Source organism: Colletotrichum lupini, chromosome 1, assembly GCF_023278565.1.
Source record: "Colletotrichum lupini chromosome 1, complete sequence".
NCBI classification, from domain to species: domain Eukaryota; kingdom Fungi; phylum Ascomycota; class Sordariomycetes; order Glomerellales; family Glomerellaceae; genus Colletotrichum; species Colletotrichum lupini.
The window spans coordinates 1,534,056-1,548,322 of record NC_064672.1 but is presented as its reverse complement, the minus strand read 5'-3'; the positions used below and the strand labels follow the sequence as shown (position 1 = coordinate 1,548,322).

The 14,267-nt window shown below is 49.6% G+C and overlaps 3 protein-coding genes across 3 annotated transcripts; 2 read left to right on the top strand and 1 right to left on the bottom strand.

The window, feature by feature from the left end:
* Positions 1 to 448: 448 nt before the first annotated feature.
* CLUP02_00431 (uncharacterized protein) lies at positions 449 to 2,001 on the top strand (the record flags this gene model as incomplete). Its single annotated transcript, XM_049279479.1, has 3 exons — positions 449 to 453; positions 1,242 to 1,336; positions 1,403 to 2,001. The coding sequence occupies 3 exons, from the start codon at positions 449 to 451 to the stop codon at positions 1,999 to 2,001; spliced, it is 699 nt and encodes a 232-aa protein (XP_049135436.1).
* Positions 2,002 to 3,236: 1,235 nt separating this feature from the next.
* On the bottom strand, positions 3,237 to 3,650 carry CLUP02_00430 (uncharacterized protein; the record flags this gene model as incomplete). The annotated part of the gene is made up of 1 exon (XM_049279478.1): positions 3,237 to 3,650. One exon carries the CDS (start codon positions 3,648 to 3,650, stop codon positions 3,237 to 3,239), a length of 414 nt encoding a protein of 137 aa, XP_049135435.1.
* Positions 3,651 to 6,582: 2,932 nt separating this feature from the next.
* Positions 6,583 to 6,872, top strand: CLUP02_00429 (uncharacterized protein; the record flags this gene model as incomplete). The annotated part of the gene is made up of 2 exons (XM_049279477.1): positions 6,583 to 6,676; positions 6,721 to 6,872. The coding sequence occupies 2 exons, from the start codon at positions 6,583 to 6,585 to the stop codon at positions 6,870 to 6,872; spliced, it is 246 nt and encodes an 81-aa protein (XP_049135434.1).
* Positions 6,873 to 14,267: the final 7,395 nt, after the last annotated feature.

Below are 14,267 nucleotides of genomic sequence, written 5' to 3'. Positions count from 1 at the left end.
CATGACTAGTAGCTACGTACTCGGCTAGAAAGCCCTGCCTACCTTACCTTACCTTGGTCATGCTCCATGTCCTTTCAGCCTTTTTTTGACTGCAAATCCGACGAGACGTTTTGGGTGTCTAGGAAGCGATAACGAGAACCGAAGAAAGAGAAAAAGAAAAGGACGGGGGAAGGAAGCCGAGACGGAAGACCTCGAGCTGGGAAAAGTCCGCAAGTCATGCAGAGCTCCGCCTTACACGGAGAGCTCGGTGGCTGCTTAACGCCGGATGGTGGACCTTCTCTCTCTCCGTCCAGAGATGGTCTGGTCAGCTCCTCAAGCCTCCTTAAGACATTGTTCTTTCTAAATATTTTTGACTGGATCATTTAATATCAGTGATAGATAGCCTCCGATTACTGGTGTTCAAACTTTCAGTGGCAGCTTTCAAACTCAGCCTGTAAATCTACAACGAATGCTGTAAGTCTTGCCTTTTCGGCGTTAAGGCCCACACTGGACGGACGTGGGGAACGCGGACAGTCCGCCGAATCGTAAACTCCACCACCGCGGAATCCGCGACTGCAGAATGCGGAATTTCTCTCAATTGGAGGTCGTTCATCAGCAAGACCTAGGTAAAGGCTCTCCGGGGAACCTGAAAACCATAACGAGGAGAGTAGCAAGTTGTACTAAGCCAAGAGGTAGAGTTTCCTCTGATGGGAAGTTTTTGACTTGGTACCTGCTGTCGTACGTTCAACCGATGAACATTTTGAAGAGACCTTGTAACGCTGGGAAGAATTTTATGACCTAAGAATCTGAAGGAGATCAATCAATTATAGCCATCTTATGGAAGAGTATTTCATTGAAGTTACAAAGATGGAGGCTTGTCAGAGTTGAAGAGACAGTTAGGTGAGATTGCTCAAGATGAGAGGTGGATGAAGCAAAGGCAAGGCGAGCCAGACTAACGCGGGGTGCCTGATCCCTGCAGCCGAGCTCCGCGCTAGAAGCTCTCCGAGGTGGGCTCCGACTCCAATCCCCCGCGGAGGCTGGAGCTCGCCGCTTTTCCCCTCACCTTTTCCAATTTCTCCCACCCGTCCATCCCACCACCCCGCGTTGACCGAGACGTGCGACACCGAACGACTGCCTAGGCCACATCATCGCGGCAGCCTCCATCCTTGAACCAACAAAACCAAGCCAACCACCTACATCCTCGTCCTCCAACCCAACCTCGATTCCTGGGTTCTATCGGTGGACCTCTATCCAGAGCTCAGTCTGACCTCGTCGCTCTCCCCAAACTCATCACACAGAAAGATCTGCCAAATCGAAGCAGCAGAACATCCGCCCGCCATGGCTACACAATACGAAGGTATACCAACAACCCTCCTATGCTCCCCCCAAACTCAATCCAACAATGACTAACTCACCCAATCAGTCGAGCACAACATCAAGCCCGGGCCCTCAACCCAAGACGGAACCCGCCGCATCGACATGTCCTCCTTCACCTCCTTCCTCTCAAACCTCACAACCGACAACCACGCAGCCGCCTCCGCCGCCGCCGCCGCCCACCACAACCCCCACGCGACACCGACCCCCGTGGACGCAGCAGCCCTCTACACCCTCCTCCAACAACAGTTCCAAACCCTCTTCTCCACCGCGCCCAACACCCAAAACGCAGCCTTCCTCTCTTCCCTCGTCGAGGCCCTCGAATCAGACATCTCCTCCCCGCCCACCGAGATCCCGGGCGTGTCCCACGAGTACCTCGACTCCCTCGACCGCGTCCCCAAGAAGTCCCTAAAGGAAGACGAGGCCTGCCCGATCTGCGCCGAAAAGTTCCTCGACGACAAGTACCCGCTCGTCGTCGAGCTCCCCTGCCACAGCAGCCACCGCTTCGACCTCGAGTGCGTGAGCCCCTGGTTGAGGAGCAAGGGCAGCTGCCCGATGTGTCGCAAGGATTTGACCAAGAAGAAGGAGCCTGTTGTTGTGGTGGATGATGACGAGGAGAATGATGATCCTGATGGATTGTATGCGTAAAGGCTGCCAGTGTGGCCTAGGTGTGGATTGGGATTTGCGAGAAGAGAGAGAGAGAGAGAGAGAGAGAGAGAGAGAGAGAGAGAGAGAGAGAGAGAACGAGATATCATCGGCATGACGATCGGCAGACGACAGGCGCGCGGTGGGAAGGGGAGTAGGGGACATATCGAATTCGATTGGAAGTGAGTGGTTTGGCGTTGAGGCTGCATTTGCTATTCCCCGTGCATACTACGACGACTTGAGAAGAGTCGGAAACCGAGGGAGAAAAGGAAAAAGAAACACAAAAAATATACAAAAAAAACAACAATGGGACGACCGATCGAGGAATCGAACTTGGATCCCGAAATAGACAGGAGTCTTCACTGCCTAACCGGGGCCTCTGCAGCCCGATTAACCCCTCGACCATACGGCCCAGGTACTTGTTGTTGACGGGTGGTGATGATTCATCGGCTATGGAGCCTCGCGAGGCTGTCTGATGAGTATTCTGCGGCGGGCAGGTCATATCCCAGGCGGTCAAGGTAGTGAATCACTCGGGTGTCCTGGGTCACACATACACTAGCCCCGCCTTCAATTTCCACACGTATAGCACACGAGATATCTAGGTCCATGGTAGGGAGCTAAGTAATGCGCATGGTATACACCAGGACTGGGGGTTGATAGCTCAGGATACACACACACACACACACACACACACATCTGGCTTGAACCACCTAGATAGGAAGCCTGCCTTATCAGAAGTCTTGTGCCTTCCTGTCCTAACAACAAGTATCGGGCCTTGCTGACCGAGGGGTGAAAGCCGTGAAGTGCTGACTAGTGCGTGATGCTCCGTACTCTTCAGGACTCCTGCGCTCGAACCTCGGTCGGCTCCTGTTGTTTTTGCTTTTCTCTGCTCTTGTGACTGTTTCATGGAGATTTTGTCTTGTGTGCAGGCAAGCAACCACAATTGTTTATAGTCCAGCACCAAGAAAGATGCCGGGTGAACTCGGAAGCTGCCCTCCGTGTTATCTCAATGGTCATGTAATTGAAAGCCGAGACAGAAACGATATCTCTCCCGGTCCTGATGCTGACGATACTGATATTTCCCGTTACCACCTCTGCCATGCCATGCTATGCTATCTTCCTCCTCACCTCCCAGCCAATCCCAACCCCCATCTTGCCATGAATCTCCCACCCCCCTTCGCCAAACCTCTCATCGCGACAAACCCAACACCAAGTCTTCCACTCCACGAGAGCAAACCTCACGCCTTCCCAGCCTTGGGCGCGCTCCCAGCACCACTACTCCCCTCACCGCCCCCCTCCTTCCGCCCAGCACCCTTTCCGCCCGGGTTATCCCCCTGCGGCTTCGACGCGGCCTGGTTCGCGCCGCTAACATCAAGCGTGCCGCTGTCCTCGCTCTTCTCTCCCTTGGGCCGCGTCGTCGACGGGTCAAACGCCTCCTTCTCGTGCGCCACCTCCGTGTCGCGGCCCGTCTTGGTCCCCTCGTTAGAGGCCGGGTTCAGGGACTCGCGGTCCTGGGTGTCCTTGTACGCGAACCTCGTCGTCGAGGATGCCGTGAAGGGTCTCGTCGCGGTCGCGGGGACCGAGGCGCGGCATGACGTGCGGGCCGCTGTTGCGCGGAGGGTCAGGGTGCGGAGGAGAGCTTGGGAGGTCATGGTTGTGGTTTTGTGGTTGTAGTTTTACGGTTTATGGTAATGGGGGGGCGAAGAAGTATGTTATGAACCAGAGAGGCTGCGTCTTTCTCGGCGTGGAATTGTAGTGGCAATTGAAGAATTTGAGGTTCCGAATGATGGAAATACTCTGCGTAGAGGTTAGCAAATGAATTGCAATCACGACATAGGACTGTGAGGGAGGAGCTACCTTAGCTACGTCGAGATGCTCTCATTCGGGACCGTGACGTCATCCATACGTTTAGCCAGACCAGACAGGTGCGACTTTGGCCACTTGCGGCTTACCCCGGATTCTCATCAAATCAATAATCATTCTTATTTTCACCACCTACTTGCATGGTAAGTCTCCATCCTCGGACTGACTGCAAAGTCAGCAAAGAATGACATGCGTATACCGGGCAATTGGACCAGGAGCTGGCGCCAACCTAGCTCTTCCAAGTGCCTCTAGATACCGTAGCTACCCATAAGCTATTCCGGTGAGCTTAACAAGATCTCTTCATGTCACCTTGCACCACCAGCAAATCAACTTTGAAGCGGCTCAATCGCCGACAGTCGATGCCCTGCCAAGAGGTTGAGCTTCTACGTTTGTTCGGAATGATCCAAAATCTTGCGCCGTCTAGCGTTTACGGCCGAGTTGACCAGATGGCGCTCTCTGGAGAGCGCCGCATTCGGACTTGGTCTTGACGCCACGCACTGAATGGAAGGCTTGCCTTTATCAAATCGTTTCGATCTCGGTCCAATCCGGTAGAAAATTGGCAACATGTGTGTTTGTCCACGGGTAACAGAGAAGGCCTAGACGACTATTGATTGGTCTTGTGGTCGCAAAGTCGACTTGCGCCATGTCTGCATCTCATCGAGGCAGTCTGATCGATATAGTATAATATCCTCATCCCCAATATTCCTCTTTCTTGCTAGCTATTGACGTTTGAGATTGCTGCAGATCGCATCACGTCCAACAAGAGCGACTAAGCCGTTGGGAGCGGCTGACCAAGGGGCTCAAACGCCATGCTGAGATGTTGTCGTTGCTCTGCACATTATTAGCAAAGGCCTGACTGTCGCTGTTGCTCCCCGTGTCTGAAGCTGTAGATCTCGGCCGAAGCGATGCTTGAGCCCATTAGTGCTTGGTTCGCTGAATACCTCGGGTGGCGCGGGATGGCTGCGTGACAAGTCCGAAGGCAGTCGGCCAAGCGGACTTGCATCCTTTCAGACATTAACGTTACCACTCACGCAAATTCCGAGGCTTGGCTTTCGGGGTGCCCATTGCTTTGAGTCCACAACTCTTACAAGGACCAAGCCACGATCGTTTGCGCCTCCTCCAGGAACGATCTTGAAGTTGTCCATAAGCCGGGTTATCCACTGCAATGTTCCTCCTAATTCTCGCAGGATTTGGGACTCGACGATAGTAGTCCAAACGCCCGGATGTGTGATCCCATTTTGACAGAAATAGGAGGCGGCACAGCGCCGATGATGGCGCGTGCAGAATGAGGTTGCAGACAACGATGACTGTAGACCATTTTCAGGTTAAGCGCAACACTGGTTGACACTACCTTATGCCACACCATATGCGGACTGAAATGAGACCCATGTTTAGGATCCTGCTGGCCAATTCATCCAGAATCTGTCCATGTCAATGTGGTATATGCCGTATGTAAGACGACCACTTACTTGTGATGATCGTTTGTTCTTCTACAGCCTTGTCGTCCGGATAGTCCTGAAGTAAGCAATGCCACCCGCCCCCCTGGTGCGGCGAGCCTGGCGGCCTTGTGTCTCCCGGCTGACCGGCGAGAGCCGAGATTGTATGCATTGTCAAATTCAGGGCCATGCAGCAAGTTGACATGGTTTCCACGCTAGCCAGGCGAGCTCGAGGCCAGTTTTCAGACGGAGAAATTTCAAACAAGCATTTTAGACAGCAGTCCGACTCTTTTGCTGATATGGAAGCAGGGGATCGAGCGTCGCACTCTGCTTCTCGACACGCGACTCGTGAGGAAGGCTGATCGGCCGTATACATGACCGAATCCCATTCACCCGATATTCCCATTTCGTGAGACTCATCGTTGTGTCTGCAGCAGCTGGCCATTCGGCGTGTGCGTGCAGTTGTTCCGGCTCGCCACAATATACAATGCAACGTCGAGGGTCGCGCTGCGGACCCAGGTTTGGTTGCTTTCACATGACTTCTCATGTGCCATCAAGCCTTCCAAGTATCAGTAATAGCGACCCCGTTTCAAAAATGGAAGGTGGGCAAGCTTTAATATATTGAATACGGGGTTAGTTTAAAATGAGGCTCCTGACAGACGCGTCGAGATGTCAAAAAATCGCGACCAATGCGTGCGGCCTACCATGGAACTCGCGGGGCGCCGTTGGCCCCTGCTTATGGGGCCTGCCAGACTAGGCGAAGGGGGCCGACTGTCGCGGCAGTATCGTTTTGGGTTTGAATGTGATCTGCGGGATCAGCAGCGTTAAGAAGCGAGGCCTGCAAAGAAAAGTCCACCACGACGTTATTGCCGGCGGAAAGTCCTCAGGTGAGCCGCGACGGCAGAAGGTCTGCCTGGCTGCCAGCGTGTCATCAGGTGTCAAATGTCGGATAAGGGGGAGCCTAGGGGATCGCGTTGCGTGTTTGACACGGAGATGACCGGTGATGGATGTTCGCGGGTAGGCTCCTCCAGTTGGAATTCTGAAACGGAGCCTGCAGATGTTGGGATGATCTTTCTGGCCGGCATTGCGCATGTTGAGAAGACTGTGCCTTCCATGCCTTCCGCTGCTACCGGAAGTCTGTTTGTGGCATCTTTGTCATTCGGGACTGCGTATATTCGAGATTTGAATCAACAAGAACTTGTCTCTTTCGGGTTACGGCGGTTGCAAAGGGGTGGTTTTCCCTCTCCTTATTTTGGATATTTCGGCATGTGCATGTTTGACATGCATGACGGGGCGTGGCGTTGAACGGAAAGGCTGTCTTGTTTGGTCTTTTGCTCCGACAGCGGTTACCATCGCAGCACCTCAGCATGTCGAGGCTGACGTCCCGTCTGCACAGGGTCCTATCGGGACCCGCGTGGCCCAGTGGAGGACAGGCGGGAAAGAGACGAGTCGCTAATCTGGGACGGCAGGAAATCTAAGGGGCAGAATTCTTCCAGAAGGCCGCACAATGTTCCTATTCCATGGACCACATCGGCTCAATGTCTCGGATTGATCCAGCCCTGCACGTCGTTGTAAAGGTGGAACCATCGTCCGTCAAGGGCGAACATGGCGGCACGATGTATGCAACTGGTGTTGAAGAGATACGCAATACAACCATTCCCGAGTACTAGTTGGAAGCGCAAAAAGGACTGCATTCGCCGTGGAATTCCCCTACTAAGTCGACCAGCCCTGTCTCGTGGTGGATTGCACGAATACAGGCGGCTACACACGAGCTTTGGCGTAATGTCGGTGCCGATGAGTCCTGATTAGTAGCGGTCACACAGCCAGACGCGCCGACGGGGGAAAACATCTCTTGCAGGGTTGGTCCGGCCCACGATGGCCACGAGTCGTACTCCGTAGGATGTCGGACCTGCCAGCCCTGGAAGGAAGTGGAGGTTGTACCTAGCAAGATGACGCATCGGTACTGCGAAATTGACGAGGCTCCATGATACGATAGTCTGGGCCGTACTGATAGAATTGAAAAGTGTTGTCACGGTGGCTTGCCATGGCCAGCAGTTGGGCCTCTGTAATCGAGTTTGCGGCAGAGCGGCCCAAAACTCCAAGCAAGATTGCGGGAGGTGGGATACGGATACGGCTGCACATTCTCCGCACGTGGCTGGCAAGGATACCACATTGAATTGTTGCCGCCTACATGTTAACCTGGCCTGAAAGCGGCAACGCTCCTATGCGCCGCCCGTTTGCAGGGCGGGATGCAGTTGGCTGTGGTAGCATCCGTGTTTTCTGTGTCAGCTTCTGTGGGTGTAGGAATGCGGGAATGCGCTAGTTTGACGCTGGGTTTCCATGCTCTCTGGGTTGTTGGTTTCCAGGACTGCGTTTTCGTGCCAATAGTGGATCTGACTAGATGTATCGAGGTATTGATTCCAGCGTCTTGATCCAAGCATGTTGCTACTTGTCAGCAGATCCGACGACCGATAATTTGTGGCATTGCGGATCTTCAATGCTCCGGTAGCTCCGCTACGTTGATGATGAATGCTATAGAAACGTTGTACACTCGGAAGCTCAGAACAGGCCCAAGATGGATCCATCGAAGAAGAAAAAAAGACAGCATGGAAAGCTAAAGTTCCTAGGCTGGGGGACCGAGATGCTCGAGACTCGGCCGGCTCGCTAGGCCAAGGTCCGTTCGAGACCCGGGGCAGTTCATCGGCGGTTGGCCTCGTGGCGACGGCACCTCATTCTGAGCGGCGGGCATGGCGTGGGACGCCGCGTGCGTTGTGTCCTCTTGTCATGACTGGCCATGGCTGCAGCTGGCAAGGCTCGCGGGGGAGCGGATGATGTGCCTGCGGGCTGAGGCAAGAATTAGCTTCTTCCGATGTCCAGCTAGTGTGATGGACTTTGTCGTTCTTGGGACTTTTTGCCCCAATTCGTTGTCGGCCAGGCTCAGACCTCAGAGACAGAGACAGGATGGTCTAAGGTAGATGCGGAAGGTTATGCGGACATCGAGAGACACTAGGGATTTGGTCAAGTCGAGGCTGGCGGCTGCTGGCTCAGTTGATGCTTGAGATCGACTGGATGTTCGTTCGAGCTGCCCGTTTCAAATCGAGTCTCGAGCCCAATGTTACCGAAAGAGCAGCTTCAAAGTTTGATTGAGCCCCGGTGCCGACGCAGAAATAGACAGACGCACCGTTGTGCCCTTTCGGTACAGACTTGCTATCCAATGTGTAGTCGATGTCATGGGGTAAACATTCTGATTCTGCAACTATCCGAGGAAATGATGGTTAAGGCCCTCAAGTGATATGCGATTGAACGTACGTACCATGCGACGAAGCAGTCAGCAGGAATTGTCTACTAAAGGAGGCACAATCATCTTTCTTCTCTTGCTGGAACTAGTTGTGAATATCCGTACCTACCTTACCTCGACATCTGATGGAAACATCTGTATAGGCAGGTACCTCAGTAGGAAAGACTGGACGGAACTCTGAAGGACTATACGGCGTACCTACGGAGTACACATGAGGGAGGTTCCCTCGTCGGAAGGTCCAATCCAACTCACTTTGGCGACAGGCGCGCGCTCCTCGGAAGGTCCCAGGACGCCCAAGGAAGCGGACAAATCACAGCAGGCGCGGCCTCGACGATACTTCGGACCATGTGGATACCTTGGAGTACTTGCCCGTCTCAGCAGGCTTCCAGAGTCCAGAGTCCAGACGCCATTTCAAGTTTGCACCGGACGAGCTGCTCCTGGCTGAACCATGGACCTCAGGTGGACAGCTCCTCCCTAATTTACCCTCTTGCATGTTCATCGCGGGTACTCCGACCGGGCCAATAAGACGCTGCCAATCCCAAGAACACATGAGAGCTCACGTGTAGGTATCCGTTCCTGGCGGATACTTCCGCTACTTTGTACCTTACATCGCCGTACGGTCCACGGATATAGGTAGCCTCTGACATGTAACAGCAACGTTGATGAGGTAAGACCCCACCCCACACGACGGATCACCCCCTACGACAGATCACCCAATTTAGACGATTTTCTAGACTTCGACTTTTCGACCTCATAACTACGAATTCGATTATTAGTAGCATAACACTACTAAATTTAAAATTCTAAATATATATTAGTAAATTAAGCTTTTTTTATACTAATTATAGGTATTAGAACTGCGATCGGGCGCTATAAGTAAGCCTTAGCCTCCCTTTTTATTTTTATAATAGCTTTAATTTATACAAATTACTTATTTAGATCCTACCGTACTTTTATTCTTATAATTAGTTTATATAATTATACTTAAGCCTTTAGTAACTTAATAACTAATTAGGTATTAGCTAGGGTTACGTTTTAGGCATTTAATTACTTATTTATTTAATTAAATATTAATTTATAAGTAATAAAATCGTAGTTAACCTTGCCCTTACTTCGTACTTAGAGCTTTTAGTACCTCCTAAGGTCTCTTAACTTTTTAGTAATAATAATATTATAATTTTAGGGTATTTTAAGAACTTTTAAAAATAAGGGCTCTTATAATAGCGCTCGTAAAACGTTTATAAGCTGTGCTATAATAATAAATTTATTAAATAGGGGCTATTATATATTAATAAAGTATAGCCCTATTACTTTTTAATTAGTATATATATTTTATTTTATAAGCGCTTATACTTAGGCTTAGAAATAATAATAAAAAAAGTTCTATTTCTTAATTAGTACTAAGTTAAGCTAAAGGCCGTAATTTATAAGCTTATTATAATAATATATTTTAAGGAGCGAGAATATTAAAATATTTAGGGGCTAAGTAATATAGCTAGAATACGGTAGTAAATAATATAAGTAAACGCTCTTAAAATAATATTATTATATAAAATCGTTAGAGACGTAATTATTATACTTATTAATTATAAATAAACGCTTAGATTAGAGTCTCTAGGCCTTTATTTCTATTTACGGAATAAATATCTTAACTAACTATTTTAACTTAATTATATTCGAAATCTACTTATTTATAAAAGATATAAAGCTTTATAAAGTATAATTTAATATCTCTATAAAGAACTACTATCATTATATAGTTTGCTCCTTAAAAATAATTAATAATAAAAGGTACTAACTACTTATAAAAATATACTCAAATATAGAGGTCTAAGTACGGTCCCTTAGTATTTAAATATAGATAGATCTCTTTTTAAACTTACTTAGTACTAAATAGTCCTTATTATTCCCTTTTATTAAACCCGTCTTATTTATATTTTAATAAAGGGATATTAAGATTTTATAAATATTTAAGAGTATTAAAATCTTTTAAAAAGCTTATATAACGTTAATAATAATAAACTTAACGTACTTAAAATCTATATAACGGGCCTATAGTATTAAGAATATAAGATTCTTATATAAGAATCTATTTATTTATTTCTTTTTAAGTAAATATTAGTTACTACTTTATTAAAAGATATATATTATAAACTCTTTAATTTAAGTATAAGTTAGAGCGAACCCTAACTAGTCCTATAAAATTACTTAGTAAGTAAGGGATTACTCTTAATATTTACTAAGCTTTTAGTAATTCTCTTTTAATTTCTTAATTATTATAGTACTTCGTAGCCGGTTTAAGAGGGTAATATAAGAGATTTTTTAGTTAGTAATAGCTTTCTAAATCGACTTATTAAAGCTAACGTCGTATTACGCGTTTTTAACGTATTTTTTTATATAATTAGGTATAGCGAATCTACTAGTAATTTTAGTATAATTTTCGCGATTTTTTTTGATAATTTATTACTTATGTATTATAGTAGTAATAGTATTGAAGGAGGGAAAAAATCGTCCAAATGGGGTGATCTGTCGTGGGGGGTAATCCGTCGTGTGGGGTGGGGTCTTACCTCACTAAACATCACCTTGCTTTTGTTGCCCGCGCAGAGACCGAGGGCCGGGAAGCGCCGCTTCAAAGACCCTTGGATCCATTTCAAAGACACAGAGTCGTATTCTGCTTGATTTCAGTGGACAGCCGCGTCACAAAAGCAAAATGGAAACGGCCCCAGTCAACCACTGATGACCAGGGGAAGAAACAAACGGTCGCTTGTTACAGGTTTCCATCTGATGGGCCCTTTCTTCTCGGCTTTCCTTCCATTGCTCACATGCTCTACCTTTTCCCGTTGACTACACTGCCACCACCGCCGCAATGTGGCTTGGTTGGAAATGAAATGGCATTCGCCATCTCACACTTCGTACCAACGATCCTAATTCAAAGGGCCGGTACTAGGAAAGATCCCGCGGTGACTTCATTTTCCTGTTGTGCTCGTTTCTGGAAAGCTCTTCGTCGTCTTCTCAACCAGAACCATCCGAAACCTGACGCCTCTTTGTCTCTTCCTTTTTTTCTTCCCTCTTCTTTCCTTCCCGGCCCCCGGGCAGGATATTTGCTTTGCTTTGCTTGTTTGCTGATCGCGCTTCACACTTGCCTGGTAACCTGGTCAGGTCCGGGGCCTCCATTGGCATTCTTTGCGTCTTGGGATCGGTCTGTGGCTGTCTTGTCGTTGCTTTCTTTCTTCCCCAAGAGAGTCTCGGATTCTCTAATCTGGGGAACGGGCCAGTTCTCGCAAGGGCCCGTCTCCTTCCCTGTCCTGTCTTGCAGTGCTACTGAGGAATGACACGGTACCATGGCATGTACATGAGGCGTAATCGGGGAGACTGGGAGGCACGGAGAGAGAAAGACAGCCAAAGGGAAGTAACGAAAAGAAGAAGAAAGGACACAAACAGCAGGATCAGGGTATCTCGGTTTGCTGCAGGATGTTGCGTTGCTTTACTACCTACTAGCATCATCCCATCGTGCATGCTCCCTGGCCGAGGATGAGGAGCAAACAGCAGTTCCTCTCTCTCTCTTTCTGGAGACTGGAAATTGGGCCTGGAAGGCTAGAGGCTGGTTTCCTCTGAGCAGGCCTGTCTCTGAGAGACTGAGAGAGACTGAACCATTTTACTCGGTCCATGATCCCTGCCTCGTTGCACAAGCCTGTCGGTTCCCACTTTCGCTCCCACTCCGACTCCCACGTCCATTCCCATTGTGTTTTCCCCCCCTGCCATTCGCAAAGCAACCCGCCCACCCACCTCCCACTTTGCAATTCCAAGGCACGAATAGAACAACGTGATGAAGAGATGGACCAAAAGACTGAGGTGAGGGGAGCATGGGGACGAAAGGGACTCACACCGTACAGTATTACTGGAGGTGCTCTACACTACTATCCGTACCTTAGCATGCATCAAATGTACGTGATCCGCACATGCTAACTCAGAAGGAAACTCTTAGCCGAAGGGACGTCGGCACGCTATCAATGAACCTGGAGCAAAAAGCAAGCTTGTACTAGAGCTGACCTAACCTTAGTTGACCTACATGACCGATTCGATTCTGCGTCCATCCTGGGCCGGCGTCTTTTACGTCTCTTTTTTTTGCTTTTCTCACCATGAGGTGCTTTGCCATGCAGATAGGTAAGGTAGGTATCCGTAGACTCACTGCTTTAGTTGGTAGTAGGGTCCCAGCGGCGGGAGAAAGCAGGTAGCCTCGGCGCCGGAAATCGAGCCGCCAAAAAGCAAAAGCTAAAGAAACAAGTACAACTTCAACAGCCGGGAAACCCAATCCCGCATGGGAACGCGGACGCGGCGTTGCGTCCCAATTGCGTTCACAGACACGAGACGGGCAGATGATATTAATCATGGTCCCAAGTAGTCGCCGACACTAGAGGACCAGCGTTCTCTTGAGTCTTGAATATGGCCTGATATGGGCGTTTAACGTACAGAGTAGCAGCGTAAGTATTCTTCCTATCAAGTAAAAAGATGCCGCGAAAGGTTCGGGCTCCATTGAACAGGGCCATTCAGAAATGTAGCCGTGTCTTGCCCACACTTTTCCATGGTTCACGGCAAGCTCACGGGCACAACCTCGAGCACGCGAGCGAGGTACCTCATCGCGGTAGATGCGGTAAGGTTATGTGGATGGCACACGTACCGTCCGGAGCGAGCTATCGTGGTGTACTTTGCTACCTATGATTTTGCCTGGCCCTTGCCGATGATGCCTTGCCTTACTTGTTCCCCATTTCATTGGGCTGGCTAGCACCAGCCGGCCTGATCTGGACCTTCACCGCAAGGTAAGGTACGAGCACGGCACATGGAATTAGAGGTAGGGACTGCGGGATACCATCCGTGCCAGTGTTTGTACCTACCCCCCACCGGGAGCCAGTGCTGGGGGGCGGCTTCGAATTTGTGACAGCGCAGGACAACGACGTGGCGGCTGCTTGTTCTTTCTTCCTCTTGTTTCCTTTCTTGTTGCCGGCGGCGGTTGAAAGTCCTTCTCGAGGCGAACTTGAGGTGGCCCAACCTTACGGTATTTTGCCTTGCCCTGCCTCATTGCCCCTGGAGTAACCAGATAGAGTTACAAGAGCGATGGAAGATGATGTTGTAAACTCGTGCTCACCGCATGTCAAATACCTTGCCTTAGTTTCGTAGAGGCATTCCGAGGAGAAAGAGACCACGAGGTGAAGGCTGGAAGTGCATGTTTCTCCTTTTTCTGATTTGCCCATGCTGGCCAAATTGGAAATCCAGGCCTGGGCCTCAGCGTGATGAGGAGGAAGGACAAAAAGTAGCTTGAGCCTGCTTTCTTTTGGTCTTGCGTCCATGTGTCTGGGTCTTCTCTGTTCTGCTTCCCGCCTCAACTCTTTCTTCGGTTTCCAAGATTCCATCCAGTCAATACGGATTTACGTGAGAGAGATACATACTTTACCATACCTTGCCTACCTTAGGATCATTACCCTCGATTGCATACACAGGAAATAAGACACTGGATAGTACAGTATCCGGCGCACCTTTTTGCCGTGATTCTGGTACTTTGTAGTACCTTGGTTTCTGAGCCCCCTGCCCGGTCTCCCACGCCCCGTGTCGCTCGCTCGCTCTCTCTCTCTCTTTTTGGGGGTACCCTCGACCTGGTCTGGCCTATCCTATCCGGC